At 31.9% G+C, this 16,655-nt stretch overlaps 3 protein-coding genes across 7 annotated transcripts; 1 reads left to right on the plus strand and 2 right to left on the minus strand.

The window, feature by feature from the left end:
* The first annotated feature begins 120 nt into the window (after nucleotides 1-120).
* Nucleotides 121-5,475, plus strand: LOC122627234 (leukocyte receptor cluster member 8 homolog). The gene is made up of 6 exons (XM_043808229.1): nucleotides 121-461; nucleotides 1,041-1,435; nucleotides 1,511-2,700; nucleotides 2,812-3,145; nucleotides 3,229-3,436; nucleotides 3,993-5,475. Exons 1-6 carry the CDS (start codon nucleotides 316-318, stop codon nucleotides 4,153-4,155), a joined length of 2,436 nt encoding a protein of 811 aa, XP_043664164.1. The 5' UTR covers nucleotides 121-315; the 3' UTR covers nucleotides 4,156-5,475.
* LOC122627238 (cAMP-dependent protein kinase type I regulatory subunit) lies at nucleotides 5,440-11,646 on the minus strand. 3 transcript variants are annotated; one of them, XM_043808239.1, is made up of 6 exons: nucleotides 11,404-11,646; nucleotides 10,898-11,286; nucleotides 7,435-7,744; nucleotides 6,848-7,114; nucleotides 6,530-6,742; nucleotides 5,440-6,381 (listed from the first exon to the last, which is right to left on the minus strand). In XM_043808239.1, the coding sequence occupies exons 2-6, from the start codon at nucleotides 11,060-11,062 to the stop codon at nucleotides 6,209-6,211; spliced, it is 1,128 nt and encodes a 375-aa protein (XP_043664174.1). In that variant the 5' UTR covers nucleotides 11,063-11,286; nucleotides 11,404-11,646; the 3' UTR covers nucleotides 5,440-6,208. The 3 variants fall into 3 exon arrangements, with proteins under 3 accessions (XP_043664174.1, XP_043664175.1, XP_043664177.1); XM_043808240.1 differs by lacking the exons at nucleotides 10,898-11,286; nucleotides 11,404-11,646 and adding an exon at nucleotides 8,594-9,296; XM_043808242.1 differs by lacking the exons at nucleotides 10,898-11,286; nucleotides 11,404-11,646 and adding an exon at nucleotides 7,835-7,872.
* A 389-nt stretch (nucleotides 11,647-12,035) lies between these two features.
* On the minus strand, nucleotides 12,036-16,566 carry LOC122627235 (vesicular glutamate transporter 2). Of its 3 annotated transcripts, none has more exons than XM_043808233.1 (10): nucleotides 16,502-16,566; nucleotides 14,520-14,581; nucleotides 14,214-14,394; nucleotides 13,887-14,120; nucleotides 13,463-13,768; nucleotides 13,173-13,296; nucleotides 12,953-13,086; nucleotides 12,699-12,841; nucleotides 12,468-12,588; nucleotides 12,036-12,377 (listed from the first exon to the last, which is right to left on the minus strand). In XM_043808233.1, the coding sequence occupies exons 2-10, from the start codon at nucleotides 14,573-14,575 to the stop codon at nucleotides 12,201-12,203; spliced, it is 1,476 nt and encodes a 491-aa protein (XP_043664168.1). In that variant the 5' UTR covers nucleotides 14,576-14,581; nucleotides 16,502-16,566; the 3' UTR covers nucleotides 12,036-12,200. The 3 variants fall into 3 exon arrangements, with proteins under 3 accessions (XP_043664168.1, XP_043664167.1, XP_043664165.1); XM_043808232.1 differs by lacking the exon at nucleotides 16,502-16,566 and adding an exon at nucleotides 15,553-15,835; XM_043808230.1 differs by lacking the exon at nucleotides 16,502-16,566 and adding an exon at nucleotides 14,876-14,979.
* Between the last annotated feature and the right edge of the window lie 89 nt (nucleotides 16,567-16,655).

The following is a 16,655-nucleotide window of genomic DNA, read 5'->3' on the forward strand; positions in this document are numbered from 1 at the left end:
ATATGTCAAAGAAAACAAAATCAATGTTATGTTATTACTAAACAAGTATATAGATTATGTTGGTAACATTGCTACGCTTTAGTTCCCACTAGTTCGATGAGTAATATTCTTTAAGTTTCCGGTTTGATGATACATTGTAAAAGGAAATATGGGTCGTATTACGTAGTGTTTCGTAAAGCTCATACGTTTTGCAATAATTTATTTATTGAATATATTCGTAGTTTTAACGGAATAATCAATATTTCCTATTGAAAGTGATACGTGTGAAGTTAAATTTTGTCAAGAAATTGTTGCAAGATTTTTTTTTTAACGAGTATGTCGGAAGGGGAGATTTTAGCGTCTCAGAAGAAGCCGCAGCCATTTCAACAACCTCAGCAATTAGGAGCGGGTTCAATGGCGAATATGGCGTGGCAATATCCGTCACCAAATAACATGCATACTATGTTTCCATCTTATCCAGGGTAAAAAAAAATGTTTTCAATCGTTGATACGAGATATATGTATATATTAATTAAACAGAATTTATTAAATCTGATATTAGACCTTATGATATATATATATATATATATATATATATATATATATATATATATATACACACACACACACACACTACAAAAGCAATAATGATTAGTACGATTATTTATAGATACAACTCTTTAATGTAGATATAGATATATGTAAGGTAGAATAAATTCAAAGCAAGTTATAAATGCAGTAATAAGTATTTAAATGTATTTTATTCAAATTTAAAATTTATTTTTTAACTTTTAGCTTATATAAAAATTAAAGAATTTATATTTCTGTTTTTAATCATCCTGTTTTATGCTTAAATATACATGTTGTATTAATCTATATAATTATTATATATTAATCTGTCAATTGGATAGAACAAGATGACTTGTCACAAAGACTTAATTTCTTTCTTAATAAAAAAATAAATAAGTCATTTGTTTCTCATTCTTATTCAGAAAGTATTATACTTTTCAATTTTTTATTTTATGATTAATTTTTTTTTCTCTCTTTCTTTTTTGTTACAGACAATTATATGGGACAGGATATCAAGGAGTACCGCATCAAGGTCAAATGTTTAATTATTATCACACGATGATGCCTGCCTATGGGCATGCTTTTAATCCACAGCAAATGCAGCAACATCCACAACATCAACAACAACAACAGCCTCTTCAGCAGCAGAATTCACAGGGAAATAATCAAATAAAACCACAACTTCATCAACAGCCTCCAGTACCTGGGACCCCCATGACTTTAGACGATGATTCCGATCTCCCTCCTCTACCTCCTGGTCCTCCGCCGCCTCTACAACCTACTCAGCAACATAACCAGGTACAACCATCGATGCAGCCTCATTCGGGATTTGTCTACGGTGCATTTCCCTATGGCAATTGGAACGGAGTACATAATGACCTCTCTCGTAAGTATTTTTTATAAAATTATTGAAATCTTATGTGTTAAAATCGATGTAATTAAATAAGACTATCCTTTTCAGAATACAATGGACAAGTTCGATTCAATCTACAGAACAAGAAAGTTGGATTAGGATTTCCTCAATCAGGCAACAGTGGAGCTGCAAAGAAAAAACGTAAGAGGAACAAAAATCTAGCAGCACAATTCAACAATAACTTTCAGGGAAACAATACAACAAATTTTGTATCGGAACCCAATCTCAAAGTGGAGTTACCACCCTTACCTCCTATTCAACATGAAATAGCTGCACCCCCTCCACCCATTGAGGAATCTCCTGATCCTGTTGCACCTGCCACTACAGCGGTCAGTGCATCTCTGAATACTAGTGTTCCAGTGGGAGGTACTCCCTCTGTTGCAACGAATGCTAATCCAGTTGGGGATTGGCCTGACAGCTTAAAGAATTACGTGAACAGGTGTTATGAAAAGTGCAAAACGGCAGTTGACAAGGATCAGGTTGAAATTATACTCAAAGGGAAAATAACACGAGCTGCTAATGACGGCTCGCTTTGGGTAAAAGATTGGGACAAAGAGCCTTTACCTAGTATACACAGTGAACGTATGACCATGACGATAAAGCCTCAGAAGCCGGCGTTAAAGTTGAATAATCCTTTGGTTAATCCATTGGCAAATACACAGGGAGGCTTGCGCAAGTCAGGGCTTTCCACTTCTCTTGGAGCTAGGCTTGGCGCGCGTCTCTCTGTGACTCATAGGCGGTCAAGATCAAGGTCGAGATCGAGGTCGAGATCGAGATCAAGATCAAGATCGAAAACGAGGTCGAGGTCGAGGTCAAGATCAAGGTCGAGGTCGAGGTCGAGGTCGAGGTCACGTTCTCACTCACGTAGTCCCCCCTTAAGGAAGTACAGGCGTAGCACGTCCTCTTCGTCTAACGTTAGCGATCGGGAATATGACAGCAAATCGTTGAAAACGAAAAAATCAACGCGAAATAAACAAAATCACAACAACAAGAAAACCAAGAAGACTAAGCAGACAAAATCACATTTCTATTCCGAGTTTGGTTTAGCTTCAGGCAATAGCGATGAACTAGGATCCAAGGAGAAACTTCAGCAACGTGCGGCACGATTTAACGATCCCATTTCTAGGACATTCAACAGTAGCGTTAGAGATGATCCGACCGCTGAGTTTGACTTCACCGGACTTCACATCGTTGGAACTTGCAAGGACTTAGAAAAACCATATTTACGCCTTACATCGGTAAGACATTTCAATAATATACATATATTATTAAAAACACTATAGAACATATATACATATATATATATATATATATTGTTAAAACAAAGTTACATCTGTATAATCTTTTAGGCTCCAGCCCCATCTGCAATTCGACCGGTAAGTGTTCTTCAAAATTCGTTGGCCTATGTCAAGAATCGTTGGGTAGTGGAACAAGACTACAGATATGCTTGTGACCAATTAAAATCTATTCGACAAGATCTTACCGTGCAAGGTATCAGAGATGCATTTACTGTCCATGTTTATGAAACCCACGCTCGTGTAGCTTTAGAACGTGGAGATCATGAAGAATTTAATCAATGTCAAACACAATTAAGAATGTTATATCAAGATGTGGGTGGTGAAAATCGATGCGAGTTTGTGGCGTACCGTATATTGTATTATATCTTTACAAAAAATACTTTAGGTAAATACAGACGATCATATAATAACAATGTGTCTGCATATGAAATTTTCTAATATAATTTTTTTTTTTTTTTTTCATTACAGATTTGACAACAATTTTAGCATCACTTAATGGAGAAGACAAAAAAGATGAGTGCATTAAACATGCATTGAAAGTTCGCTCAGCTTGGTGGCTGGGTAATTTTCATGCTTTATTCAAATTATACAGAAGTGCACCAAGAATGGCTGCTTTTCTGATGGATTGGTTTGCTGCTAGAGAGCGAAAGATTGCTTTGAAGCAAATGATAAAATCGTAAGTACAACATTATTTTCAAATTATTTATCATTGCATATCTTGATATTAACTAACAGTATAGTGATATTATATTTGATGCGATGCATATACGTACCTAGTTTTCAATATTTAATCTAACAATTTCTAACTAAGATAAGACTAAAGTATGAAATAAAAATGTTTAGTTAGAAATTGCAAATACAATTACTTTTTGAAGAGTAGAAGCTTGAATATAACAGTAAAAATGTATATACATTTATTTATATTTAATTATTTTTATGTTTATATACATAAATTGTATAAAATACACAAATTAGATTTAATGATATAGGTACATATTTAAAAAGTAGAGAGAAAGAGAGAAAGTGAAATTATAATTATGAAGATTTCTGTTACAGGGTACTGCAGCTGAAAGTTGAATTTTTTTTTTTATGTATATGTTTATTATTCATATCTTATATTGTTCTATATATACATAAATGTATGTATTTATACATACATGCATACATACATATATGTATATATATATATGTATATTTATTCGTCTAACGTTTGTATTTCTTCTACTGTTTAGCTACCGGCAAAATTTGGCGGTTGATTTCATCGTAGCAGAATTGGCCTTTGAATCTTTGGACAAGTTCTATGAATTTGTCAGTGAATTTACATTGGTTTATGCTGATCCTGAACGGCGTCTAATCGACTGTAAAACAAGCAGTGGTTGTCTAGGTGGTTGGTAAAGAAATGTCTCTTTTGCCTACTTCGCTATAAATCGCAAAGTGAATGGCAATAATTAAATCGAGAAGCACTTTCTATGTGCATACATATGTATATGCATATGTTTCCTGATTCGACATAATATGCATGTGCAACTTCTTACTTGCACATCCATATACATATGCATATATTCTAAAATCGATACGGGTTCGTTCATTTTTCTTGCTTAAAGAGCTGATATAAACCAATTCTTTTGAATAATTTTCAATCATTGTCATCGATTGGAAATGGTTTACAGCTCAAGCAAAATTTTACTACTTGAAACATTCTTCGAGAAATTTGTGCATTATTGTCGCGTGCGTTGAGGATTATTTTTTGGAATTATGAATTACAAGAGAGTAGGGAATATAAAATTCATAATGATTATTGGTGGTTTAGATATTATAAAAAGGAAGAAAAAAGCCAGAAAGATCAAATAGTTTTATAATTTCTATGAAAATATCTTATATATATCTCAATCCAAGTCGGTATGAAACCGAAACTTGTGAAGAATCAGTCAGAGAGGGTATAAAACTTGTTTTCTTCATAAAAATTTCTCTTCTTCTCTATTTCCCGTCGTTCGGCTAAAAGAAAAGGCCCAAATTTTTCTCCTCATGTCTGGTGCCAGGTATTCCAATGAATTCTTCGAATTCTTGGTAATGTGTAGATCATTCTTTTTGCTACACACTTTTTATATAAGGATAATAAAACTACCAATTGTACGAAGAGGAACAAATTTCTGAAGATTTTAATCTGATGTGTCTGGGCGAAGTATATGTTCAATTTAACAAGTGTATTTCCTCATGGAATATTCTCTATGAGAAGGTAGAAGAAAATCATGAAACTTCAAAGATAACAACACTATAGAACATACAAAAATGAGTGGTGATTGAGATTTGATGCAAGAAGATCAATATCTATAGGATACAATGAGAATGATGGAAGCTACTGTTTCTTTTTAGCAAAAAAAAAAAAAAAAAAAAAAAAAATAAATAAATAAATAAATAAATAAAGAGAAATACTCAAAGAAGATCACATCCGCGAAAAAAACTTTAATATCATTTTTTTTTATGCTGGACATTTGTATATATGCATCTTGCGAACCAATCAAGTTCTAGTTTTATAATATTTAGTGCAAAGAGGTAAACATACACATCAGTTTGTTGCCCAATTAAGAAACTAAAATACTTTTCTTAACGTTAAGGAAAATCTGTAAGATTTTCAAATCGGGGGGGTTAGATATTTAATTGTAAGATAAAATACATGTATAATGTTGTGCATAATAAATTATTTAATTTTCCGAACATTTTGTGTTATCGATAAATCAAATCTAAACGCACTTTCAATTATAGATCGCGACTCGTTTAATCACTCATCAATCTTGTTATAATAAATAATCAATCGATATATGTATATGCTTTCATATATTTATGAGGATATTATATCAATGCAATGCACAAAGAATATTTAAGTCAAAAAAGAAAATGTTGAAATTATCATTTAACACATACACCACAAACAGAGAAATTCGATACTCATTCGAATATCATAATATTTATCACTGTCGACCAGCGACATTGTTACAAAAGTAATAATACTGTATGGACACATGCGTGTAAATATAACGTATACTTATCATAGAATACAAATTTTCAAACGAAAACAATAAACAATAATATAAAGACTTTTCGACAATAGTAAAAAAAATGAGCACTTTGTAGGAACACAGTTTATACGAGATAACCAGATGATTTCGCTTTGATGAGTCGCTAACTACTATACAGTGCGTTATAATAATCTTATATATTAAGTGTTTTTTTTTTTTTTTCATTTTGTTTTTTTTTCTCCTAATGATATACAATATGTATGTATATTAATAATACTCGACATATATTATGCATTTTAACAAATGAAGCATTAACGAAATAGAAAAAATGTTAACATTATGTTTGTTGTTGTTGTTGTTGTTGTTGAAGCATAGAGTCTGAAAAATTGTAATCGATATGATCTGTATGGTTTTTTTCTTGTAGATTGAATTTATACCGAAAGGGATACAAAACTGTTATACTGAGTAATGTTGCGTTTCAAAATGTCAGCGCACGGTCCTAAGACACGTTCAAATCTGGCTCTGTCTAATTTGACGCATTTTAAAGGACCCCTAGCTACGACCGTTGCTGCCCTTGGCCGATCCAATAGTAATGCTATTTCCCCTATTAATTGTTATTGCATATATCAATACATATATACATTAGATAAATGCATAAGAAGATCAAAAATAATATCATCATAACAATCGTTTGATATATATACACATATAAAGTAGGAATAATTATAATGTGAAAAAAATATTTATATTACCGAAGTAATCGGACGGACCCAGACGACCCACTTCTGCAGGTTCTGGTGGTTCCGCTCCTTCCGAGCGTTGTTGTAAGACTACAGCAGTTCCTTCAACAATGATATAAAAATCTTCACCAGGTTCACCCTGTCTTACTATCATTTCTCCGTCATCAAACGCAACTGGTTCTAAGGCATCAGCCACTGTAAGTCTTTCCCATTTGTCTAAAGATTCTATGAATAAAAGAAAAAGTTTATCTCGGTACTTTTATACTTCTTATCATCTATTAGAAATTAATATAAACGAGAGTGGGAAGAATAAAGAAATCAACAGTGTACCTAAAATCGAGACTCTAGAAAGAAATTCCTCATACATTTTTCGTTTTCTTATCGTCGAACCCATCAAAATTCTACGATAGGAATCCCTATCTATACCCCATAATTTAACATCAGTTTTTGCTCTAACTGTAGCGGCACGTGGAGTTCCATAAATTAATGCGAGTTCACCGAAACTTCCACCTTCTCCAATCGTCGTTACTAATTCACCATTAACGAATATCTCAACCTCGCCTTGGTCGATTACGTAAAAGTTGTCACCTTCGTCACCTTTAAGGAAGACAAAAAAATCAATAAATTCAAGCAAAACCTATATATATATATATATGTATCTGCGTGTGTATATATATACACGCACATATATACGTCGTTAGAGAAAGAAATAATAGAAAGAGAGAGAGACAGAGTGTATATATATACATATATACATATATGACTATCCATACAGAATAGATCAAAAGTTCCTAGGTAATTTTAAAAATCAATTAATCCTTTTCAAGACTTTTTAGATTAATTTTTTTTTTTTTAATTATAAGATTACAGGTCTAGGAACTTTCGCCACCCTATATATATGCGTATTAGGACTTAACCTTGACGTATTATTGCTTCTCCAGGTAAAAAGGTAACGGGAAACATAGCGTCGAATATATCAGATCGTTCATTTTCATCAAGATGAGCAAAGAGAACATTCTTAGCAATAGCTTTGCTCAAAGCAGCCATTGTTTTGTAATCCTTCGGTACAACTTTTTTAACATAGCTAGTAGCATCTTCTTCTGATACCGGCTCTGCCGAGATACCACCACGACGTCTTGGAACTTGTGGTCCTTGTTGACCGGCAGGCATATCCTCCGTGTCCTCGGGACTCGTAGCGATTTGCTGTTTAGCATCGTGAGCTTGTTCCTATTAAATTTTATAATTCATATGTTAAAATAATAATCTTTTTAAGATCTATGAAAAAAAAAGAGAAACAGAAAAAAAATTCTTGTTAACCTAAAAATCATCTTCTCTCTAATGTCCAACATTATAAGTCCTTTTATAATTAGATCCTAAAATTTAATAACAAAAGATTTACAGTTAAAATCACATCTTGAAATCTTTGTAACCTAAACATCTTTTTCTCTATCCTTCCATTCCTACCAATGTTAAATCATTAAATATTGAAATTTAATATAACAAATATTTTATAAAATCATAATTTTTTTTTACAAAGGATGCGATAAAAACAATTCCATTTTGATTGACAAATTATATTATCTTTTCATGTTATTTCCTCTCCCTCTTCTTTCTCTAAGCATTAAATAGTTAAATAATATAATACGGACCATATATGAAGAACAGGGTTGCGGGGAAGGGAAGGTTAGCGAATAATGGCATAGGTCAGTTGGCGTTTTTACGAACGAGTGCTTTTATAAACATTAATATCGGATATGTAACGATGCTTTAACGAACATTAAATATCGTTGATTTCTTATGAATATTTTAATGATAAAGAATTTTTAATATAACAGAAAAGTGGCAAGTAATAAGATATAAAAGCGTATGTCAATTTGTAAGAATGAAAAAGAAAGATAGAAGAGAAAAAGAAAAAAAAATAGACCCGCGCCTTTTTTTAAACGATCGGTTTCAAAAGATTTTATCGGTGTAAAAAACAAAAAAGAAACACGTAAATTTCTTCGAACTTATCAATATATAAATTCTCTCTTTTCTTTTTGTATACTTTCTTCTTCTAAAAGACGACATCACACATACCTGGTGATTCATCCTTTATGCGTCTCTTTCTCTCGTCGTTTTTGGTTCGGCACGTAAGAATATAAACGAAATTCAGTCGAAAACGTGCGCGCGCTCTCTCTCTCTCTCTCTCTTTCTTTCTTTTTTGTACTACGTTGATCTTTAAAAGATATGGGCCGCCGCGACTCGTTACGCGTCGTGCGCGTACGACGCAATTACTTAAAAATGATGAGAGTTTTTCCAAAAGAAGAAAGTAAAAAAAAAATATAAATAAATAATCGTAGAGAATTTGTATCTCCTATACCGAATATAGAAAATAAAAAATCAAAAGAAGAGATAGGTTAATCCTCGGTCGTTGTCGTTCGTAGATTGACGTTCCGCTTGGTACTTTTTCTCTCGCGCGTTACCTTCTAAGGCTTCCCTGAATCTGATTAACCGATGACCCTACACACACGACGCTCGATCCCGCGCTACTTGCTTTTCCGCTACGGCGGCAACACAGATGCTTTCTCTCTCTCTCTCTCTCTCTCTCTCTCTCTCTTTCTCTTTCACCACCTCTTTTGTTATATAGTAAAATCGTATTTGTAGATCGAAAGTGAGAATGCAGAGAATCAACGAGCAAGCGAGCTAACAGCACATTGATCGAGCGTTTAATTTATCAGCGGATGTCTACGAACTAAACATCGTATTCGATGTCTTGATCTTTCTCTCTTTCTCCCCTCTCCCTGTCTCTCTCCCCTTAGTTTCCAAATTTTTGGAAAACCACGTCGATGTGTGTACGCGTTACGTTTGTATGCCTCCTGGCTAAGGTTCTGCCTCGTTATATTTCGAGCATATGCTATGTTTAGATCCGTGGCCCCTGTACAACACGTTTACCCTTCCTCCCTCCTTTATCCATCCATCCTACTACACCTCCCCATTTCCCCTTCTATTCTCTCTTTCGCTCTGTCTTTTATTACCCCCACCCAATTTCTTCTCTTCTTTTCTCATATGTTCATCTACGCGCGAAGCTTCAACCTTTCCTCTCTCTCTCTCTCTCTCTCTCTCTCTCTCTCTCGTATATTTTGTCTCGTACTTTCTCCTCTTATGCACGCATGCACTTACAAGGGATAAATAATAATCTTCTCTATCAGGATAGCACCCTTCTCCGCTCGGGAAGCGTCACCCCGTTTGCACATGCTTCGTATGCAGCTTATCTTCGGTCGACGATGCCGAAGAGCAGCTTTTGCTCTCTTTTAAATTCATTTGTGTGTTTGTATGTGTGCATGCTGTTACTGCTGCTATCTATCTGTCTGTCTGTCTGTCTGTCTGTCTGTCTGTCTCTGCTGTGGATGTTAATGCGCGTGTCGAGGTCGCTCGCTACCTTTCGCTCGATGTCGTCATGGCCGTGATTTTACGTCATCATTATCGCGCCGTACCAATTTCATCTTTCTTCCTCTATCCCCACTCCTATCCTTTCTACCTACTATTACTATATTCTACGATCAAGATATATTTTGATGACGTATAAGAAAAGAGCATATATACTAACTACAAGGCTGTAATTATATAGTGGGAAAGAAACATTGAATGTACGAAATCTCGTGTAACGTAGTCTTATCAACATTTAGTCTAATTATATAGTTTTTTTCTATTATAAATTGCAACAATCATAATATGTAGTAAAGTCAAGTTTTTATAATTCATATTGTTTTTAGAAATGTTTTTGTTTTGTCGCAGTAAATACGTTGTCTTCGATATTAATCAGGATTCTTGTATTTCTTTTTTAATGATTAAATTTATTTTAACATTGTCTTGTAATCGCAACAGAAAACAAGATTTTGGTGTTTTACATATCGTCACAAGAATATAGTATTTGAATGTTCATTAAAACTGTGTATATTATATATATATAATATATACAGTTTTAATGAACATTCAAATACTATATACTATAATTCTGAAGCAATGTACAACAAATTTATAAAGAAAGATCAAGTTTTTAACATTTCCTGATAGTTGATACGAACAAGTAAAATTGTATACGAACAAATATAATTACTGGTAACATGATTTATATATATCTTTTGTCATCTACTTCTAGTATCGTTTAAAAATTGATTTCTATTAAAAATTGATTCCTAATAAATTAATAACTTGCAATAAGATTTATAATATAATAATATTTTTAACAATACATTGAGTTGTTTAGAAGAATATATAATTCGTATTATCTAATTGATTCTCTTATATCATTCTAACGTTCTTGTTTTAAAACAATTATGTTGTTTAAAGTTTACATGTAAGGTTATGAAATTAAAGATGAAGATTATTTCTGATACATACCCTTTCCAATTTCTGAAAATATTCTCTCAAGAACGATATTGGATTTTCAGGTCTGCCCACACAGAGTTGCACTATACAATCTTTTAAAACTTGTTGAATGTTATGTCTTTGAACGTATTCCTCGCACTCGCGTAAACTTTGTTCTTCCTCGAGATTCGCCGCCATATTGATGAGAACAACTTAACACTTTATTGCTAGTATCTTTTCGATAGTCCTTCACCCAAATCGATTATTTGATTCATCTCGTGTTCTTGACGACGACGACGATCTTTTTGACAACAAGTGACAAATATCCAGTTGTCGTTGTTGTTCATAGCGATATACATACATATATGAAAGTTGTTAAGGCCGTAATGGAAAACAAGTTAAAGTTTTGTTAACACGGTAATCTGAAAAAAAAATAAACATTTGATTTTCATATCTGTTACTTCAAAAAAAGAAGATACTATTTGAGAAGTAAAAAAAGCACTTAGATATACGTTTTATGATGATCAAATAATACATACCATTAATTAAAAATTATGATGCATAAGACGATAACGATGTTTCACTTTGCTATAAAATTACGCCTTATGAAGATTTTCTATTATAACGAACAACGATATCAGTGTTATCAATATATCAATATGATAATTTCAATAACTTTTAACGCGAGACTCTCTCTCTCTCTCTCTCTCTCTTTTTCTCTCTCTCTTTCTTTCTCTCTACGTCGCGGCAAATACAAGAGATATAATACTACAATCGTCACTCCACCCACACCTCCTCTCCACTGTTTGTCTCATACCATATATAAATGCGATAACTCGAAAATGTAAGCATAGCGAGATCGAGTGTTATATCGAACTAAATCGATTCGGATAACGAGTAATCGATATATTTATCGAATATTCTTTCATTTGAATTTATGATTGTCAGAGTACAATGACAGCGTTGTTTGGAATGATGTTACAGCGCCGTCTATCATACGAATTAGTAACGATACCGACTGTCGGTAATATTACTTCCTAAATATTATTAATTGTGGTATATATAAGCATAACATTTTGAAAGATAAATAATGTTTACAAAGAAAAAGCTATGTTGGTTGTGTGTATCACAGAAATTTGTATAATAATAATAATAATAATAATAACAATAATGATAATAACAATAATAGTAATAGTAATAATAATAATATGATACATTATCAATTCATATAAAATCATCGATATGTGTGACATATAATTACGACTATGTAATTATTTCGATCATTATTAATTATAATGTATCTTAATTTTTTTTTCTTTATTAAAATATTTATTAATTATAAATTATCTATTTCTAATCCTGGATTATCATAAACTATTTCTTCGCCTTGCTTTTTCGAAGTATCGTCGGCCCAACTTTGTTTTTCACCGGATGCAAAAATACCATAAATTATAGCACCTATGAGATACACTGAACCAGCAATAATAAATACTGTCCTCCATTCTGTTGCACTCTAAAATAAACATTAAACATAGTTCGTTTCAAAAATGCCTTATATTTATATTTATAATTAATGAATTATTTGTAATATAAAAGCTCTCACTTTATTTTGAACAATGTATCCAGTAATAATCGGACTCACAACTCCTGGTAAAGTTGCGATTGTATTGCCTATTCCCATTAATACACTGGCATGTTTCGGAGCGATATCTAAATGATTGACTCTAGAAATGAATAAAAAATATATATTGAAGGGTTTATTATCAGTAGATATATTTAAATATATAAATTATATGATATATATATATATATAAAATTGAATTCTAAAAATTACCCAAAGCCAGACCAAGCAAAGCCACCAAGGCCAACTGCTATGGTGATACAGATAACCGCTCCTACTTTAGTCGAGACAAAGGCAGTAGAGGTCATAAAGATCGTTTGAAAGATAAATGCACCGCAATTAAATATCTTACGAACCTAGAATACAAAATAAAGTAATTGTCACCAATGTTCGCTTTTTTTTTCTTCTTTTTTTTTCTTTTTTATCTTTTCATAATAGATTCGATTAGAATAAATCTATAAAAATACCTGAGTCGTCGTCAAAAGTTCTTTTGTTCTTAAATAATCAGCCAGTTGACCGGAAAATTGGACGACTATGGTCATCGCCAAATAAGGAAGAGCAGACATAAAACCGGTTGCTTCCAATTCGGACTTGAGCACGTCTAATAATATCCAAATTTAATATCTATTAATCATAAAAATCATATGATACGTAAAAACATTAAAACAATTAAATGATTATACCGACCCTTCATAAATGTTGGTAATTGGGTCAACATCGTATAAAATCCCCAATTTTCACTGAAATGAGCAGCGACTATAGCCCAAACAGGTGGTGAACTCAACATAGCTTTCCACGGATGTTTTACTTTCTACAAAAGCGATATAAATAATTAACGTATATCAAACTGAAAAATAAAATCAATATTGAGATAATATATAAGTTATATACTATAACATATTGAAACTTATATTTTTTAAATAATTATAAATTGATAACTATATAATGCAATCTACAGGAAGCAGTTTTGCACTAACCATTTGGTTCCCAGTAATACCAATACTACTTTGAATATATTCCAATTCAGCTTGAGATATTCTAGGATCATCTGCAGGATGATCCTTGACTAGCATCCACCAGGCAATGAACCAAATAAGTCCTACTGCTCCAAATACGTAGAAAACTGAAGACCAACCGAGATGTTCAGCCATTATGCCAGAAATAGGCATAGCAAAAACGGTTCCTAAAAAGCTACCAGAGAATGCCAAGGTTGCTAATTTCGATCTTTCCAATGGGGGTGCCCAATTAGCCCAAATTGCATGTATGCAAGGATATGTAACACCCTGTGAACAAATAAAAGGATTTAGAAATATATCGATTAGATATGAGTAATATATATATATATATATATATATATATATATATATATATATATATATATAAAGAAGTGTAAATTCTTACCTCACAAATTCCTTCAACAATACGCAAAACGATTAGAATATATACGCTTGCTCTGACAAGAGGAGGTGTAATGATAGTAAACAATGCTGTTGCTGCAATACCAAGACCAAATACTCTTTTACCTCCAATTCTAGCAGCCAACCATCCACCTAATAATTGGGTACTTAAATATCCATAAAAAAATGAACTCAAAACAAGTCCTTTCGTTTTCGAATCCCAATCGAATTCTCGTCTCTATAAAAATAATTATTTGTATAATTATCACCGTTTAATATTCTTATAAGATATATAATAATATTCTATTTCAAATATAATGATGGAACTCACTCGATAAATGACTCCATTCTCATCGATCTTATCTTCGGTCATCGCAACTATCGCAACGCTCAAATTAACACGAAGTATATAAGAAGTGAAAAATCCTAGAAACGCTAAAATTGCTACAACGTATCTTCTTTTCTTCCAAAATTTCCACGAGGATTCGTCGATTTCATCCTTGTATTTGACACTTAAAGAAGATATAAAAAAGAAATAATATCTCATAAAAATCTCATAAAAAAATACTCGTAAAAAATATTAAACTCTCTTAGAAAATCTTCCTCTAAAGCAATGGATATCGATATAATTACTTACGCTCCGTATCCTGTAGCTTTCATTGTTGTCTCTTCGCTCATTTTTTTTTCTTCCATGGTATCCTATAAAAACAAATTATATATAATAAATATAAAAATTAAAAAAGAATCATTAATATATGTATACGCATGTGCATTTAAAAATCGTTGAAATACATTTTCGTATTCACGAGAAATATGGTAAATACATACGCGTAAAAATATTTTACAAATGTAAAAGTAAGATTTTTCGTTTGGAAAATGAATACCTACGTATACAAATATTCTATAAATTATAGGAAATTTGAAAAAATATTTATTTTCTAATTAACACGAAAACCAAATATTATCTACTTTTCTACAAAATTTCATTAATACCTCATCCGAATGCGTTGAAATCAATTTTTCGAGGACACTAGTATCCATAGAAATTCTTTTGTATGACATTTTCATATTTCTCTTTTTTTCTTTTCCTTTTTCCCTCCCTCCCTCTCTCTCTCTCCCTCTTTCTCTCTCTCTCTCTCTCTCTCTCTCTCACTCTCTCACTCGTTTATCTTAATTATTTACAACACCTGTTACACAAAAACATCAATTCCGTAGACGTATAAGAACGATTTGTTCAACGTTTCATATATTTTTTCGTTTATTTCACGATATCAGTATGTTTAAAAAGTATGTATATACAATACAATCATATATTTTTTTTTATTACATACCTGTCGTAAATTATGTATCGTAAATGATACGTAAAAAAAAAAGAAAAAAAAAAAAAGAAAAGGAAAACTAACGTAAGGCATACTTGTTCTTCTTTTTTTTAATTTTTCTATACGAATATATCATTCGAATATGTATTAAAACTATGAAAAAAAAAAATAAATAAATAAAATAAAAATGATATCGCGTTGTTTATTGAGAACAAAGAAGATATATGAATTTTATCGAATTATTTTGAGATTATTTATCTTTTTTTAATTTCATCGATAAAAGATTCTTCACATTGATTTATCATTAACTCTTTCTCTTTATCTTTCACTAATATTCCATTATATACATACATGCATAGAACCGTCCAAAGAGGCAATCGACCGGAGACTAACTTGTTCTTGATTCAACTAAGAAGGTTCAACAAGAAAACTTAAGACTTTCACTTCGTGTTCCGTGGCACACACTGTAGTTACTATTCGCGATCCCATAAATATTTAAGCTACGCATATATACGTTTTACAAAGATACGTAAACTACGTATCTCTATAAAAGATTTATCTTCAGTTTACTTCAACTAATAAAGTATGTAACAGATAGTCTAGCGATTCTTATAATCGCTTTTTATCTTTTAAGCTACGTCTTTCGGTCGGGAAAGCCTCGAATCTCGTTTTCTTTTTTGGAACAATAATTCATATTTGGAATATTTGTTTGAAACAAACGTGAAATACGTATTAAATTTATAGCGAAATCCGTTATATACATACATATGTATACAGTTGTGTCTACTAAAAGGACGATAGATTTGTGAAAGTCGTGGCCATGGAATATTATAGATATTTGTTCTATAAAAATGAACTGCATCGATGTGAGTTACAACAATACAATATAATATAATTTTTTCTTTTTTTTTTTTTCTCTTTTTTTTTTATATATATATATATATATACATCTCGTAGTTAAAGATTTTTGTTCATTATTATTACAATAAAAAAAAAAAAAGGGAACGAATAAAATATTTGTAAAAATGTCAATGTGTATATATATTTCCGTTAGAAGATTGAACTTGATTCATGAACTACAATTATTCTTCGAGCTAACTGAGCGGAATAAATGCAGAGGACGACAATTGTGTTTTAAGTAGTTACGTATATGATTGTTGTATCAAGGATTCTTTAGAACTTTCCTAGAGATTTTATTAATTAAATAATTTTCTAGAGAGGAGTTTAATTAAATATAAAAGAAAAAAAAAAAAGGAATGAAGAATGTATAAATTTTTCAAATAAAATCATTATACTTTACCGATGTAACTACGTTGATAAAATCCTAGCACAGATCGTTACGACCCGCCACGAACGATTATTGGGGATACGAAAAGCCGTATTTACGGTCACGTGGTATATCGAAGCACGTGCCAGGATTGACGAATGTCACCATCTGTCGGGAAACGTCAGAA

This window comes from Vespula pensylvanica, chromosome 2, assembly GCF_014466175.1.
Source record: "Vespula pensylvanica isolate Volc-1 chromosome 2, ASM1446617v1, whole genome shotgun sequence".
Classification (NCBI taxonomy): Eukaryota; Metazoa; Arthropoda; class Insecta; order Hymenoptera; family Vespidae; genus Vespula; species Vespula pensylvanica.

Coding starts and splice junctions, on each gene's coding strand:
- LOC122627234 (XM_043808229.1), top strand. CDS start 316: ATGTCGGAAGGGGAGATTTTAGCGTCTCAGAAGAAGCCGCAGCCATTT. Junction 1,436..1,510: donor AGTACATAATGACCTCTCTC/GTAAGTATTTTT, acceptor TATCCTTTTCAG/AATACAATGGACAAGTTCGA. Junction 3,146..3,228: donor CTTTACAAAAAATACTTTAG/GTAAATACAGAC, acceptor TTTTCATTACAG/ATTTGACAACAATTTTAGCA.
- LOC122627238 (XM_043808239.1), bottom strand. CDS start 11,062: ATGGCGGCGAATCTCGAGGAAGAACAAAGTTTACGCGAGTGCGAGGAA. Junction 7,115..7,434: donor AGAAGCAATAATACGTCAAG/GTTAAGTCCTAA, acceptor TCTTCCTTAAAG/GTGACGAAGGTGACAACTTT. Junction 6,743..6,847: donor TTCTAGAGTCTCGATTTTAG/GTACACTGTTGA, acceptor TTTTATTCATAG/AATCTTTAGACAAATGGGAA.
- LOC122627235 (XM_043808230.1), bottom strand. CDS start 14,950: ATGAAAATGTCATACAAAAGAATTTCTATGGATACTAGTGTCCTCGAA. Junction 14,395..14,519: donor AAAGCTACAGGATACGGAGC/GTAAGTAATTAT, acceptor ATCTTCTTTAAG/TGTCAAATACAAGGATGAAA. Junction 13,087..13,172: donor ATTACCAACATTTATGAAGG/GTCGGTATAATC, acceptor GGATATTATTAG/ACGTGCTCAAGTCCGAATTG.